This window comes from Condylura cristata, unplaced genomic scaffold, assembly GCF_000260355.1.
Source record: "Condylura cristata isolate star-nosed mole 26May11 unplaced genomic scaffold, ConCri1.0 scaffold00002, whole genome shotgun sequence".
NCBI lineage: Eukaryota > Metazoa > Chordata > Mammalia > Eulipotyphla > Talpidae > Condylura > Condylura cristata.
In genome coordinates this window covers 12,690,032-12,702,835 of record NW_004567103.1, presented here as the reverse complement: position 1 = coordinate 12,702,835, position 12,804 = coordinate 12,690,032, and the positions used below count along the sequence as shown (strand labels likewise).

The 12,804-nt window shown below is 53.0% G+C and overlaps 2 protein-coding genes across 6 annotated transcripts in view; one reads left to right on the top strand and one right to left on the bottom strand.

Moving 5' to 3' along the window:
- PLCD4 (phospholipase C, delta 4) overlaps positions 1–5,144 on the top strand; it is a 19,125-nt gene extending 13,981 nt beyond the window's left edge. For 2 of the 3 annotated variants that reach the window (XM_012728431.1, XM_012728428.1), the window contains 7 exons: positions 536–709; positions 2,171–2,327; positions 2,685–2,801; positions 3,028–3,200; positions 3,723–3,858; positions 4,073–4,222; positions 4,295–5,144. In XM_012728431.1, coding sequence (XP_012583885.1) covers positions 536–709; positions 2,171–2,327; positions 2,685–2,801; positions 3,028–3,200; positions 3,723–3,858; positions 4,073–4,222; positions 4,295–4,401 — 1,014 coding nt within the window. In that variant the 3' untranslated portion in view covers positions 4,402–5,144. Of the gene's footprint in view, positions 1–535; positions 710–2,170; positions 2,328–2,684; positions 2,802–3,027; positions 3,201–3,722; positions 3,859–4,072; positions 4,223–4,294 lie in introns of those variants that run through there. The other variant, XR_001145709.1, reaches the window with a different exon arrangement.
- A 113-nt stretch (positions 5,145–5,257) lies between these two features.
- Positions 5,258–12,804, bottom strand: part of ZNF142 (zinc finger protein 142) — an 18,624-nt gene continuing 11,077 nt past the window's right edge. For all 3 annotated transcript variants that reach the window (XM_012727201.1, XM_012727206.1, XM_012727211.1), the window contains 4 exons: positions 12,215–12,392; positions 8,281–11,191; positions 7,615–7,720; positions 5,258–6,722 (listed from right to left, as the gene is read on the bottom strand). In XM_012727201.1, coding sequence (XP_012582655.1) covers positions 6,253–6,722; positions 7,615–7,720; positions 8,281–11,191; positions 12,215–12,392 — 3,665 coding nt within the window. In that variant the 3' untranslated portion in view covers positions 5,258–6,252. The remainder of the gene's footprint in view (positions 6,723–7,614; positions 7,721–8,280; positions 11,192–12,214; positions 12,393–12,804) is intronic.

Genomic DNA, 12,804 nt, shown 5'->3' with positions numbered 1-12,804 from the left:
AGAGATGCAGAGGGTGAGAGGATTCACCAGGGACAGAGTGGGGAGCAGAACAGGCAGATTGACGAAGTACACTGCTGAGGGGAACAGAAGGTGAGACAAGAGTTTTGATCCTGGCCAGGATCAAACTTGGGCTGAAGCAGCTGCTTCTAGCTTCCCATTGCTGTACTTCAACCCATAGTGCTGCGCTTTAACCCGTTGCACCACAAGGGAGGGCCCAGATTCTCTATTTTCTTTGAGTACTCTTATGTTCTTTATGCCTACCTGTAAACTTTGAGTTTATGAAGAATTATTGCTTTATATGTGAGGTAAGGGACCCTATTTCTTTTTACTCAGTACATATATAGAAATGTTACCAGCTTGCTTAATAATAGGGAACCCCTGTTCTTTGTATCAAGCAGACTTCCTGTTGCAAATTTGGACCACTCACTCACTTCCTTTGCCTTTGAGGTGACCTTTTGAGAGCAGAGGAACCTGAGTGATCTCCAGGAGGGTACCCAGGGACAGGTAGACAGGCCCCTTCATTTCTTTCCCTTAGGAGCTCCGGAACAAGATTCTGGTGAAGGGGAAGAAGTTAAGGACACTTGAGGAGGATCTTGAGGAAGAGGAAGAAGAGGAAGAGCTAGAATCTCAATTGGAGAGGGAGCTGGAGGCCCAGATACAGCCTGAAACTCAGGAGTTGAATCCTCGCAGAAAGGACAAAAAGGAGAAGGTAGGCCATGAAAGTGCTTTTTCCACTTTGGCATTTGTTCATTCTCTACACCTGTGTTGACTAGAGCCAGTTACCTCTTCCCCACAGCTAGAGAAGCATAAGAATGCATAGGTGTCAATATATATTTATAGATTTATATCCACATATAGATATACTGCAGTGCCTTTATATCTTTAGTTCATGAAATCATTTAAAAATAAGTTTTAACTTACTTATTTTTTTAGATTTGTTTATTTATGCATGCAAGAACTGGGGTATAGACCAGAGGTATGGTGGGTGACAGGATTCACCAGAGACAGAGTGGGGGGCAGAACAGGCAGATTAACTGAAGTACACTTCTGAGGGGAGACGAGAGGTCTGCTGCACCCTTTGGGTCACCTCCTTGGTTGAGGATCCAACTCATGCTGCGGTGGCTGCCAATGGCTTCATAGTGCTGCACTTTAACCCACTGCACTACCAGGAAGGGACTTGAAATAAGTTTTTATGTGGAAACACGATATATAGTATATATACAAAATAGATCAATGCAGAGTCATCCTAGTTGGAGCACACATTTGGCTCTGTCCTGTGACTCTCGAGTTATCTTTGTGCCACTTCTCAGTATCCACAAAGGTCAATTTGAAAACCACTAATAGGTGTGTGTGCAGCATTATTAAATTGAGTCTTTAGGGGTTACTGGAAGGACTGCTACTAAAGTAGACTTAGTTGGAGCTTCCTGGAAAAGGTGGGTCTGAGGAGGAACCAGAAATAGCCAAAAAGGAACAGGAAGAAGTGGGGAAGGTGAAGGCTCTGAGTAGGCTGTGCTTGTGGCCTGCCTCCATGTGGGGGAGGGGTGTCATTGCTGGGAATGCCAGTGACACCTCTCTCATGCCAGTTAACTCAGCTGGCTTCTCAGCTTATCCTTTCCTCTCACGGGGCTGTGGTATCTAACCAACTTTAATGTTCAGGAATGGAAATGGGAATTCAGGAGAAAGACCTAACGCTATTGTTCTGGAACCCTCACATCCTTTCAGGTGTGACTTCTCTGATCATTGCCCCCCTTGACATCATTCTGGATTCCTGTACATTGTTAATTGAAAAGGTGGAAGTTAGGGAGAATGACACTTCTGTGTAGTAATAATAAATTAAAAACCTATTTTCTAGAGAATTACATAAAGTGAAACATTCATACCCAGAGGAAATGGAACCCATCAGTCCATGCAGACTTTATTCCCACTCCCATCCCTAGGTTGTGACTTGCCTGTTGCTTTGTCCACCTCTCTGTTGTCATATTACAGCCCAAGTTCCTATTTCCAAATGTGGGTCCCTTCTCTTTCCCAAGCAGGTGAGGCAGGAGGGAGATTGCAGGGGGAGGCAGTGGGCAGAGGCTTATGTTGGGTGAGGAAGTTCAGATCTTGGCTGTCACTTCTCAGATTGCTGAGGGTTCAGTTCCATCGTCCTCTCTACTTTCTCCTTTTCCAGAAATCCAAGCCCATCTTGTGCCCATCTCTCTCTGCCTTGGTTGTATACCTGAAGTCTGTGTCGTTCCACAGTTTCACCCACTCGAGGGAGCACTACCGTTTCTATGAGATATCGTCCTTCTCTGAAACCAAGGCCAAGGGCCTCATCAAGGAGGCTGGTCAGCACCAAAAGGGAGGGAGAGGGCAGAGGTGGGGATGGGTGGTAAGGCCTGACATGTGGGCGGCAGGTAAGGCCCATGAAAGAGGATGGAGGAGCTGAGGAGGGATGAGGGGCCAAGAAACTCCTCAGGGCTACATGGGGACAGAGTTGCTGAAAACAGGTTTGGGCGTGGGGGAGGAGTTGGGAGGGCATGGTGTGGAGGAGAGAAGCCCTTGGTGAAATTCTCGGGAGCCAACCCCATGAGATGCTAGTGAGGAGAGAGGAGTCAGTGGGGGAGAAGGTTCTCGGGACCAGGCAGGAGGGAGGAGCTATGAGGAGCTACCACAGTTCCATCTCCCTCTTCTCCGTCTCATAGGCAATGAGTTTGTGCAGCACAACGCCTGGCAGTTAAGCCGTGTGTATCCCAGTGGCCTGAGGACAGATTCATCCAATTACAACCCCCAGGAATTCTGGAATGTTGGCTGCCAGATGGGTGAGGGGGTAGCTGGGACAAGGGAAGGGGGCATGGGAGAGCAGCAAGTAGGAAGTGTGTCCCTGTGTGGCAGGGGGGCCAGGATGCTTCCAGCGAGATGCTGAGAAAGATGCCTGGTGTTCCCAGAATCTTTTATGGACACTATGTGTTTCTTTGACTCTCTGAAAGAGGGCATGGGTGGCCCCCAAGGCAAACCTGACCCTTTCCCTTTCTCCTGGGATCCCAGTGGCTATGAACGTGCAGACCGCAGGGCTTGAGATGGACATCTACGATGGGTTCTTCCGTCAGAATGGCGGCTGTGGTTACGTCCTGAAGCCAGACTTCCTACGAGATGCCCAGAGTTCCTTTCATCCTGAGAAGCCCATCAGCCCTTTCAAAGCTCAGACCCTCATAATCCAGGTACAGGGAAAAGAAAAACCATTGGGAAGAAACTTGTAGCTTGGAGAGAAGCGGGAATGGGAGAAGCCGTGGCTAGGCCTCCCAGGAATGCAATGAAGTTTCTCACAAGGAGTAGGCAGTTTGCAGCCTGTTGTATAGGCTGGACATATTTACCAGTTGCGTCGTGTTGGGCAAGTCTCTTAACCTGTCTTCTGGCCTACAAATAAGGGTAATGATACTACCCAACAGGGTTATGACGAGTAAATGTGCAGTCCTTACAACACAGCCTGGTGCATGCTGAGTGCTGGAGAATGGGGCTGCTGTCACTACCATGTCTACTTCCAAACCTTGTTAAATTTCTACTCAAACTGCAGAGATTTTAAAACTTATTACCCACTAAGATTAGCTGAGCAAACCCCAAAGCGATACATAGTGTGAGCGAGGGCCTGCCGCTCCCCTCCTTTCTTTCTCCCTCCTAGAGAGTGAGAGTAGGAGGAAGGCTGGGCCGGGCAGGGACTAGAAGGTTTAGAATTCTGGTTGCAGGTGATCAGTGGGCAGCAGTTCCCCAAAGGGGCCAAGACCAAAGAAGGGTCCATTACAGACCCACTTGTGAGGGTGGAGATCTTCGGAGTTCGTCCAGACACAAGCCGGCACGACACCAGCCATGTGGAGAACAATGGTGAGAATGGACATGGGGGGCAGGTGGAGGGGCACCCCCACCCACACAGGAGGCAGTGTGCAACGGGACACTCCAGTGGTCTGGGCAAATGGCTTACCCTTCTGAGCTCAGTTTTCTCCTCTGTAAAATGTTGGTTGCTATGAAAATTTACCGAGTAGAGCACCCCAGCATGGTAATGTCTGAAGAAGTGTCTGTTCTGTCATCCCCATCTCAGGTTTTAATCCACACTGGGGGCAGACACTGTGCTTCAGGGTCCTGGTGCCTGAACTGGCCCTGCTGCGCTTTGTGGTCAAGGACTACAACTGGACGTCCCGCGATGACTTTGTCGGTCAGTACACCCTACCTTGGACCTGCATGAGACAAGGTGAGTCAGTTCTGTGGCCCCGATCAACACCTGGGCCCGGCTGCTGCCCTAATGCTGCCCTGCTCTTTCCAGGTTACCGCCACGTACACCTGCTCTCCAAGGATGGCGTCAGCCTCCACCCAGCTTCCCTCTTCGTGTACATCTGCATCCGGGAAGAGGTCGAGGAGGCTGAATCCTGACGTGGACATTGCATGGGAAGGCTTTAGCTTTCTATATTAAGAAAAATCTGATGTTTCAGATAGCAGGGGGAGGTGCAAAAAGCAAGCTTTCACAACAAACAACTGTAGAACCTGATTTCCCCCCTTCTTTCTTCTTGTTTTCACAAGATGTTGTGGATGTTTCTTACCTTTCCCCTTTGTGTACTCTACTCTGGAGTTCCTTGTGCTGTAAGGCTCAAGCCAAGACTTGATCTAGAACTAATCAACTCTGGTTCAAAGACAGACTGTAACTAGAAATCCAGAGGGGCTTGGGACAGAACCCAAAGAACATTATCTCCTTCACCCCTCACTTCCTCAAAGTCTAGAGGATAGGATAATCCAACGGAAGGAGTAAAGCCTCAGGCCTCCAGAGACAAAGACGGGGAAGGAGACATGATGCCAACTCTGTCCTGTGACTTGGAAGCTGTAACAGTGCACAGCCCTCGGGCTCCCTGCTGGGCTGCTCCTCTCTAGCCCCGCTGATTTAAATAGGACTTGTTTTCCCAACTCAGCTTGAGCGTAGTCTATCATTATTGGACAAGGAGAGGTCTGAGAATTGAGGGACATTTGGGTAGGTAAGATGGACAGGAAAAAGATGGAAAACAAGCTTCCTCCCCACGTACTGCAAAGGAAGGGTACAGAATTATAGCTTTGAGGCTCTCCCTGGTGGTGCAACTTGTTAGGACGCAGCACTGCAAGTGAGCCACAGTTGCTTCAGTGTTGAGTTCAATCCTGGCCCCGGAGGTGACCCACATGGGGCGCGGCAGACCTCTCCTGACCTGCCCGCTGTTCCCTTCAGCAGTGTACTTCATTGATCTGTCTGTTTTGCTCCCCACTCTCTGGTGAATCCTCTCACCACCCCTGCACCTCTGGCCTGTACCCCAGTTCAATATGCATAAATAAATAAAAGAGTTATAGCTTCAAGGAGGCAGGGCAAACGGAGACAAAGGGTTTTGTGATCCTCGTCTTTCTGAACGGTTTGTCTGGAATAGTCCTCATGTGTATTTGACTATACCAGCATAATTAATTTCCCAGTGTGCCTGGAAAGTTTTAGACAATTTACTGTATAGTCACTATGAGACACTTAGAGAATTCTAGAGATTTACCCTGTCAATGATTGGACTTTTATACTATTCTTATACTTTTGAGCAGCTGCTGAGCCGGATTGAGGATTGATCCTGAATTAAAACTGCTTCCGGAGGTCTTGTAGGTAGCAATCCTCATTCAACAGGTAGACAAAGGGGCTTGGAAATAAGGAGCAGGGTGAAGGCCAAGGCAGCCTCAGATAGAGAGAAGGCAGACCTGGGCCTTTCGATAACCAGTCACTTAGTGAAGACAGGAGACAAAGGAGAGGCAGAGGTCTGAAAGGCAACAGCAGATGGAGAGGAGGCCTGGAAATGTTAAGATGGAATTGGACGATTCTACAAGCTATTAGTCATTCTGTTTAACATGCTTTATAGACCATTAGGCACAACAGCACATGCAATTAGATACAACTGTTTAAAGGATGCTGAAAGAAAAAAAAGACTTGACATAATAAAAGGTAAAGTGAAGAAGAAATGAGTGAAATCAAGACCTTACAGCCAGCAACTTTGGTGGAGTTATGAGAAACTAGGGACTCAGAAGTTAAAAACGGTATGCCTCAGTAAGAAACCACTCGGTGGTCGTGGCCATCAAATTCAAAGTAATACAGCTGTGTCCCAGAGGGGTCCAGCCTCCCTGATACCCCAAAGCCAGCGCCTCCTAAGGCCCTGAGCTCCTCAGGCTAGCTCTGGTTCCAGTCTGCACATCTTGGGCGACGTCCTTTTTCCGCCTGGGAGGGAGAATAGGCTCTCAGCCCTCAGGTCCAGTTGGGGGGACGGCAAGAGCAGGAGGGCTGGGGTCCTCCAACTGCACATCGTGAAGGTGCACCGTGGGGGTGGTGGGGTCTTTGCCCACGCCCTGGTTTGGGTCAGCCTGGTCGGGGTGGTGCCTGCGCACATGTTTGACCACCTGGAATTTCTGCTTGGCCTTGTAGCTGCAAAGGCGGCAGAAGAAGGGGTGGCGGTCAGTGTGGGTGAGGGCGTGATGGCGCAGGCCGGCGGCCCAGCGGAAAGCACGGTGGCACACATTGCACACGTAGGGTTTGGCCTCGCTGTGCTTGCGGAGGTGGGTGCGCAGCAGGAAGCGAGTCTTGAAGGCCTTGCCACACTGCTCACACATGAAGGCCCGCGCCTCCCGGTGCCGTGTCTCCTGGTGCACACGCAGCGCGTCAGCCCGGTTGGTGCAGTACTCACACTCGGGGCACTGGTATGGCTTCAGTCCTGCAGGACAGGGCAAGGACAGGGAACAGGTTACACTGAAGGAAGGGGAACAAGGCTCTTCACGATTCTGGGATGAGGACGGACACAAGCAGCAAGCAAATACATCTTTGGAACATTCCAGTCCTGCCTGACATTTCTGTGCCCCTTCCCAACACAGCCTCTGCGTCTGTATACAAGGGGTGCTCAATGGCTGTGCTAACTCACTGGACCCCCAAGTGGCCACTTGATAGCAATGAATACTCAAATGTGATATGATTTCCGAATGGGAAATTCTAACTTTTTTTTGGTCATGGGTGACTTGCTGAAAATAGGACTCCACTTAAAGTTAACTCCTGTCCAACTCAGTAAGTAAAGAAAATGTTTAAGGTTGAAGCGGGTAGAGGTGGAAGAAGCATTCATAGATGCAGAGTGCCTTGAAATGCATCTGATCAATTCTTTCAATGAAGCCATATACAATAACAGCAGACACCCTCTTATTAACCCTTTCCTGAGAACCTGCAGCTTGTGGATTCTATGCCCTGAAAAAAAAAAAAAAAAGGACACATTTAGGCAGAAGCGTACTTTCTCCTCCTTCCTTACTATAGCGCCATCGTGTACGTGAAGGAACCAAGCTGACCTACCCTCACTCCTGTTTGAGTTGGCTGGTTCTCAGCGGCAGGTTGATGGCTTCGTGCCACGATCACCTGAGCAGCTTTTGCAAAGCACGCACGCCCCGGTTCCCCTTTCTTCTGATTCTGATAGGTTCCCGGGCTATTCTGGCCTTTCAGCCCACCCACTATCCTCAATGTGGAAACTGACGCGTGCCCTGTATCTGAGCAGGGCACAGACACTCACCTCAGAAAGGCGGGGGTGTGGGAGGGCAGGGGAAACCTTTGGGCCTGTCAGAACCCACCTGTGTGCTTGGTCATGTGGTACTTGAGTTGGTTGACCCATTTGCACTTGTAGCCACAGTCTGGGCACAGATACTTCCGTTCTTCCTTGTGGATCCGCATATGGTACTGGAGAAAGGAAGAGCAAAAAACATACCCAGAAAATATGTACCTTTGTCACTTGCTAGAGGAGGAAAGAGAGAAATAGGCAGAGAAACTGCTGGCAAATGACCCTGTGTTCTGCTCCCTCCTAGCTACATCCCTGTGACTAATCCGGTCCCTCTCAGATTTTAACACCAGCCCAACCCACTCGGTGGGCCGAGCCACCTCAGCCCTGCACTTAGCAGTGTTCTGGGGTGACCTCACCCTGATTCTCATTAAGTGGAAAACAGTAAGAGTAACTCTCTTATTTTTGAGAGAATCTAAACTACAATGCCTGGCGCACAGTAAGCGCTCGACAGGTGTCGGCTGCTCCCCTCCGGATTCCCCCAAATCTATCACACGTGTTTATCACATACCGAGCAAATATTATGGGATGCTGTCCTTGCAATAGTCCTGGCACCCCCTATTCACATATGAGGAACTGAGGCTTGGCCAAGCTCGGGCTCCTGACATTTGGAACAGTCACGGTAACTGAGCTTCACAGCCTACCCTGCGTGGACTCCTGACACCCGTGGCTCTGACTGTACCTTGAGGCGGGACGGGTCAGCGCAGGCGTAGGGACAGAGGTGACAGCGGTAGGGCTTTTCTCCAGTGTGGATGCGGCTGTGCCAGGTGATCTTCTGCCGGTTCTTGGTGCTGTATGCACAATCCGTGCACTTGTAGAGCCGGGTGCCCCCATGGCCCTTCACGTGGTGGTCTAGCACCAGCTGGTGGCGGCACGCAAAGTCACAAAAGGGGCAGCGCAGAGGGGGCTGACTGGCGTCCTGACCCCCATCCGGGGCTGCCGCCGCTGCTGAAGTTTCCTCGTGCTGCTCCAGGTAGTGCCTCACCAGGCCCGCCCGCTCCCGGGCGGCAAAGGCACAGAGCTGGCAGCGGTGGCTGAAGTGCTGCTGTCTGCGGTGCTCGTCCAGGGCCGGCCGGCTAGGAAAAGCCTCCTGGCAGGCTCCACACTCGAGCCGGGGGTGCTGTTTCCGGGTGTGTCCCCGAAGGCTGGCGGGGCTGGGGCACAGCAACCCACAGCGGGAGCAGTGCAGAGGGCCCTCGGCGGCCTCCACAGGAGAGCCAGGGGCCGGGGGCACAGGCTCGGGATGCCGGCGTAGAGCATGTTGTTTGAGGGCTGTCTCGGAGCTGAACTGGGCTTCACATCGGGGACAGGCAAAGGCCGGGGTGCCCTGGTGGCAGCTGTTGACGTGGCGTGTGATGTCATGGCGCAGGTAGCCACTGTAGTCACAGAGGGGACAGAAGTGGGTGGGGGTTTTGTCGTGCACTCTTAGCCGGTGCAAGCGCAGTTTTGAGTTGGTCCCAAATGTCTGCGGGCAGGAGCTGCAGGGGATGCGGCCAACGCCCGTGTGTCGGGACTGGTGAGCCTCCAGGCGGTACCGCCTGGTGGTGGAGAAGTCACAGAAAGGGCACTGATGTGGCTTCACTCCCTCATGCTTGAGGCGCCGGTGCTGCTGCAAGCACCGGCTCTGTTTGCAGGTGAAGCCACAGTCCCCGCACTGAAGGGGGGGCCGGGGGCCACGGGCCGGGGCTCCGGAGGGGTGCCTGCGCTTCTGATGGAGCCTCAGGGCAGCAGCCGCAGGGGCGGTGAATGGGCAGAGGCTGCAGTGCAGCTCTCCAGACTTCTCGAGGGGGCAGCCCCGGGTCTGGTGAGTCCTCATGGCGCGTTCCTGCTGGCAGCTAAAGGGACACGTGGGGCAGGAGAAGCGAGCCCCCTTCTGCTTTGGAGCCAGAGCTGGGTGCCCGCTGTCAGCGCTACACTCTGTGCTCCCACTATTTAGGGGAGCAGAGTCCCCATCAGTCAGCAGGGACACGACAGGCTGGGTCTGGGAGGCCCTCCGCTTCCCACCCCGGCAGCCCTCTGTCACGTGAGAGGTAATGGAGGAGCGCCGAGAACAAAGGAACGTGCACGAGTTGCAGTGAAACTTGCCTTGCTCAAAGTGGAACTTCTCAGGGGTCTCTGTGGGTGAGGAGCTGGCTGCGGGAGGCACTATGGAGTCAGGGAATATAGCAAGAGGCTTCTCTGCTTCTTCTGGCTCCCTAGGAAGCGCAGAAGGGGCACCTTTGGGGGGCACTGGCTCCACTTCTAATGGTGCAGACGGGGGTTCCCCACCTCCTGCGTCCTCGGGAGCCTGGGCGCCTAGAGGACGCAGCGGGGTGGGCGAGTCTGGTCTGGGGAAGGCCTTGTTCTTTCTGAGCAGAACAGGGCACTTTTTTAGCAGGTGGGTGCTGAGGCCCCGCTGCTGCTTGAAGCTAGCCCCACACTCAGGGCACAGCAGGGGCTCTCGACGACCATGGCAGCCCGTCCGGGAGTGCAGGCTCAAGGCCTTCTCCCGGCGGGTAACGAAAGGGCAGTGCGGGCAGCGGAAGGCCTGGCCCTCGCCCTGGATCACCACCATCTGAACCCGCCCCTCCAGGACCAGGGCCTCTGCCTGCTCTTTGTCCTGCCTCCTTAGGGCCTTGAGCAGTGACTCTGACTCAGGAAACTGGGGCAGTGGTGATGTCTTGGTGGGTAGAATTGCCTTCAAAGTTCCCACCCAACTGTTAGGGGGCTCCTCTGACGAAGAGAGGTTACTGGGGTTTCCAGGGACTGCCTTTTCCAGAATGGGCTCCTCTTCAGCACCTAAGCCAGAAGTCCCAGCGCTTTCAAAGGTAGACAACTCTGTCAAAGTTCCGTCTGACTCTTCCAGTGTCAGTGGCCCTGATGGATCCAGGGCCCTGAAATCTATAGGGGCTGTCTCCGTGATCTCCTCAAGGGGGCGCTGCGCAACAGGTTCCAGCTCTACTCCCAGGGCCTCTAGGTGCAGTGTGCAGCCACTTTCATCTACCTCTGCTGGACTGGGACTACCAACCAGGTCGTCCGCCTGGGGAGCCTCGCTGGCTCCCTGTCTCTCGGCGCTGCCCTCCTCACCGGCTGCTGGCAGCGCCTGATCCATGCTGGGGTTTATCATGGTCCCGGGGTCATGGCCTGACCCCTCGGACTGGACAGACAGTTGGCTGGAGGGCTCTGCCGCTGCGGGGGGTGTTGGGCACTGCTTGGCTGCCTCTGGCTCCTGGTTGGCATAACGGAGCTGCCAGACCTGGTCCCCAGGCACATAGCCATGGGCCTTGCGCTTGTGGAAGAAGAGGGTGGTGTTGCTGAAGGTGCGGTAGTCACAGAGGGCGCAGCAGAACTCGCGGAGGCGGGTGTGCTTGCAGTTCTCGTGACTCAGCAGGGCCTGCTTGTGGCGGCTCTTGTAGTTGCAGTAGCGGCAGGGGTACAGTGGGGCTGGCGTGCCGGGGTGGTGCTGGGAAGCCATGTGCTTCTGCAGCTCGTACTTCCGTTTGCAAGCAAAGGCACACACCTCACACATCAGGGACTTGCCCTGGTGCCGCAGCTTGTGGCTGCTCAGCTGATCAGCCCGGTGACAGCGGTAGGGGCACTGGTTGCACTGGTACCTGGTAGGGAGGGGAGGGGAGGGGCAAAATCCCAATCATCAATCCATCAGAATCGACAGTTACTCTGTGAATACCTGCTATGGACCAGGCTCTGTACTCAGCATTATAAATGCATCATCAAATTTAACCTTTCTCACTACCCGCTGAAATATATCATCTCCATTTTGCAAGTGAGAATACTACAACACAGAAATTAATTAACTGGTGTAAGTTTACAAAGACAGCGAAGGGCAGAGATGATCTAGCTTCGGGGCCTATGTTCTAACCTCTATGTTGCTTCCTAAAGGGGAGAGAGAGTGAATCAGAAACCAACTGTGGGGCCCTCCCTGGTGGTGCAGGGGTTAATTCTCAGCACTACGAAGCTATCACCAGCCACCGCAGCATGAGTTTGATCCCTGGCCAGGGAGCTGACCCACATGGCGCAGCAGACCTCTCCTGTCTCGCCTGCTGCTCCCCTCAGCAATGTACTTCATTAATCTGCCTGTTCTGCTCCCCACTCTGTCTCTGGTGGATCCTCTCTCTAGGTGCTAGCCTACACAATTCTTGTATGCATAAATAAAATAAATCCTTAAAAAAAAAAAAAATCCCAACGGTGGACTTCTAAGGAGTTGATATGGCTATGGCTCCATGGAACAGGCCTCTGTACTTCGTTTCCATTCTCCTGTGGAGGCACAAAAGCTGTGGAGAATCCCCAGGCTAGCTGTGCCCACCAGTCATTCCTCTCTGGATCTGGATTCTGGGTTTGGAAGTGGCCAGGACTGGACCCACAATACCATCTATGTCCCCAGGACTGAACTCCGAGCACTCAGGTGACACCTTCGTCTCTATGCATACCCTGTTCTGGGTATATATATGCCCTTCCCTCAGCCCAGAGGGCTCTCATCACACAGACGGAGCCAGAGGCAGAGGCCAGCTAGAGGCAATGGATCTGAGACGACAGGAGCAGGGAAGCCATCGGGAGCTTCTCCAAGGCCAGTGGAGGAGGTGACTGAGGTAAGGGGGAAGGCAGGAGTGCACGCGTACCTGAGGTCGCCGGCGTGCTTGCGCATGTGCACGCTGAGGTAGTGCTTCCACTTGGTGACATAGCCACACTCGGTGCACATGTAGTCCTTGGCGTTGGAGTGCGTCAGCATGTGCTTAGACAGGTAGCTCACGTCTCGGCATGTGAAGTCACACAGCTCACATTTGTGAGGCTTCTCGCCTTATTGTGGCAGTGGGGGCAAGGGGAGAAAACACAGGTCAGGCACAGAGCGAGGGAGTGGCCCAGCCATTCCCCCAGCACACATGCCTGATGCCAGGCTGGAGCAAAAGCTTGCTGTACCTGAGGAGCTGACCACAAAGGATGGCGCCTGTCCTATATATCTCTCTAACAACTACTCCACTGCAGAGGGAAAGTGAGACTGAGCTCGTCAAAACTACCTTTAGAGTCCACTCCTGACACAGTTTGTTGGTACTGTAACTGGGTGGTTCCTAGGAGAAGGGAAGTTCCAGATTCCCTGCCCCACCCAGAAGGAGGGTAGAACTGAGCAGAGAAAAAGGAGAGAGAAGAAGAGAGAAGGCAGAAGACAGATGGAGAAGGAGACCTAAGGAAGCCACATGGAGCAGCAAACATG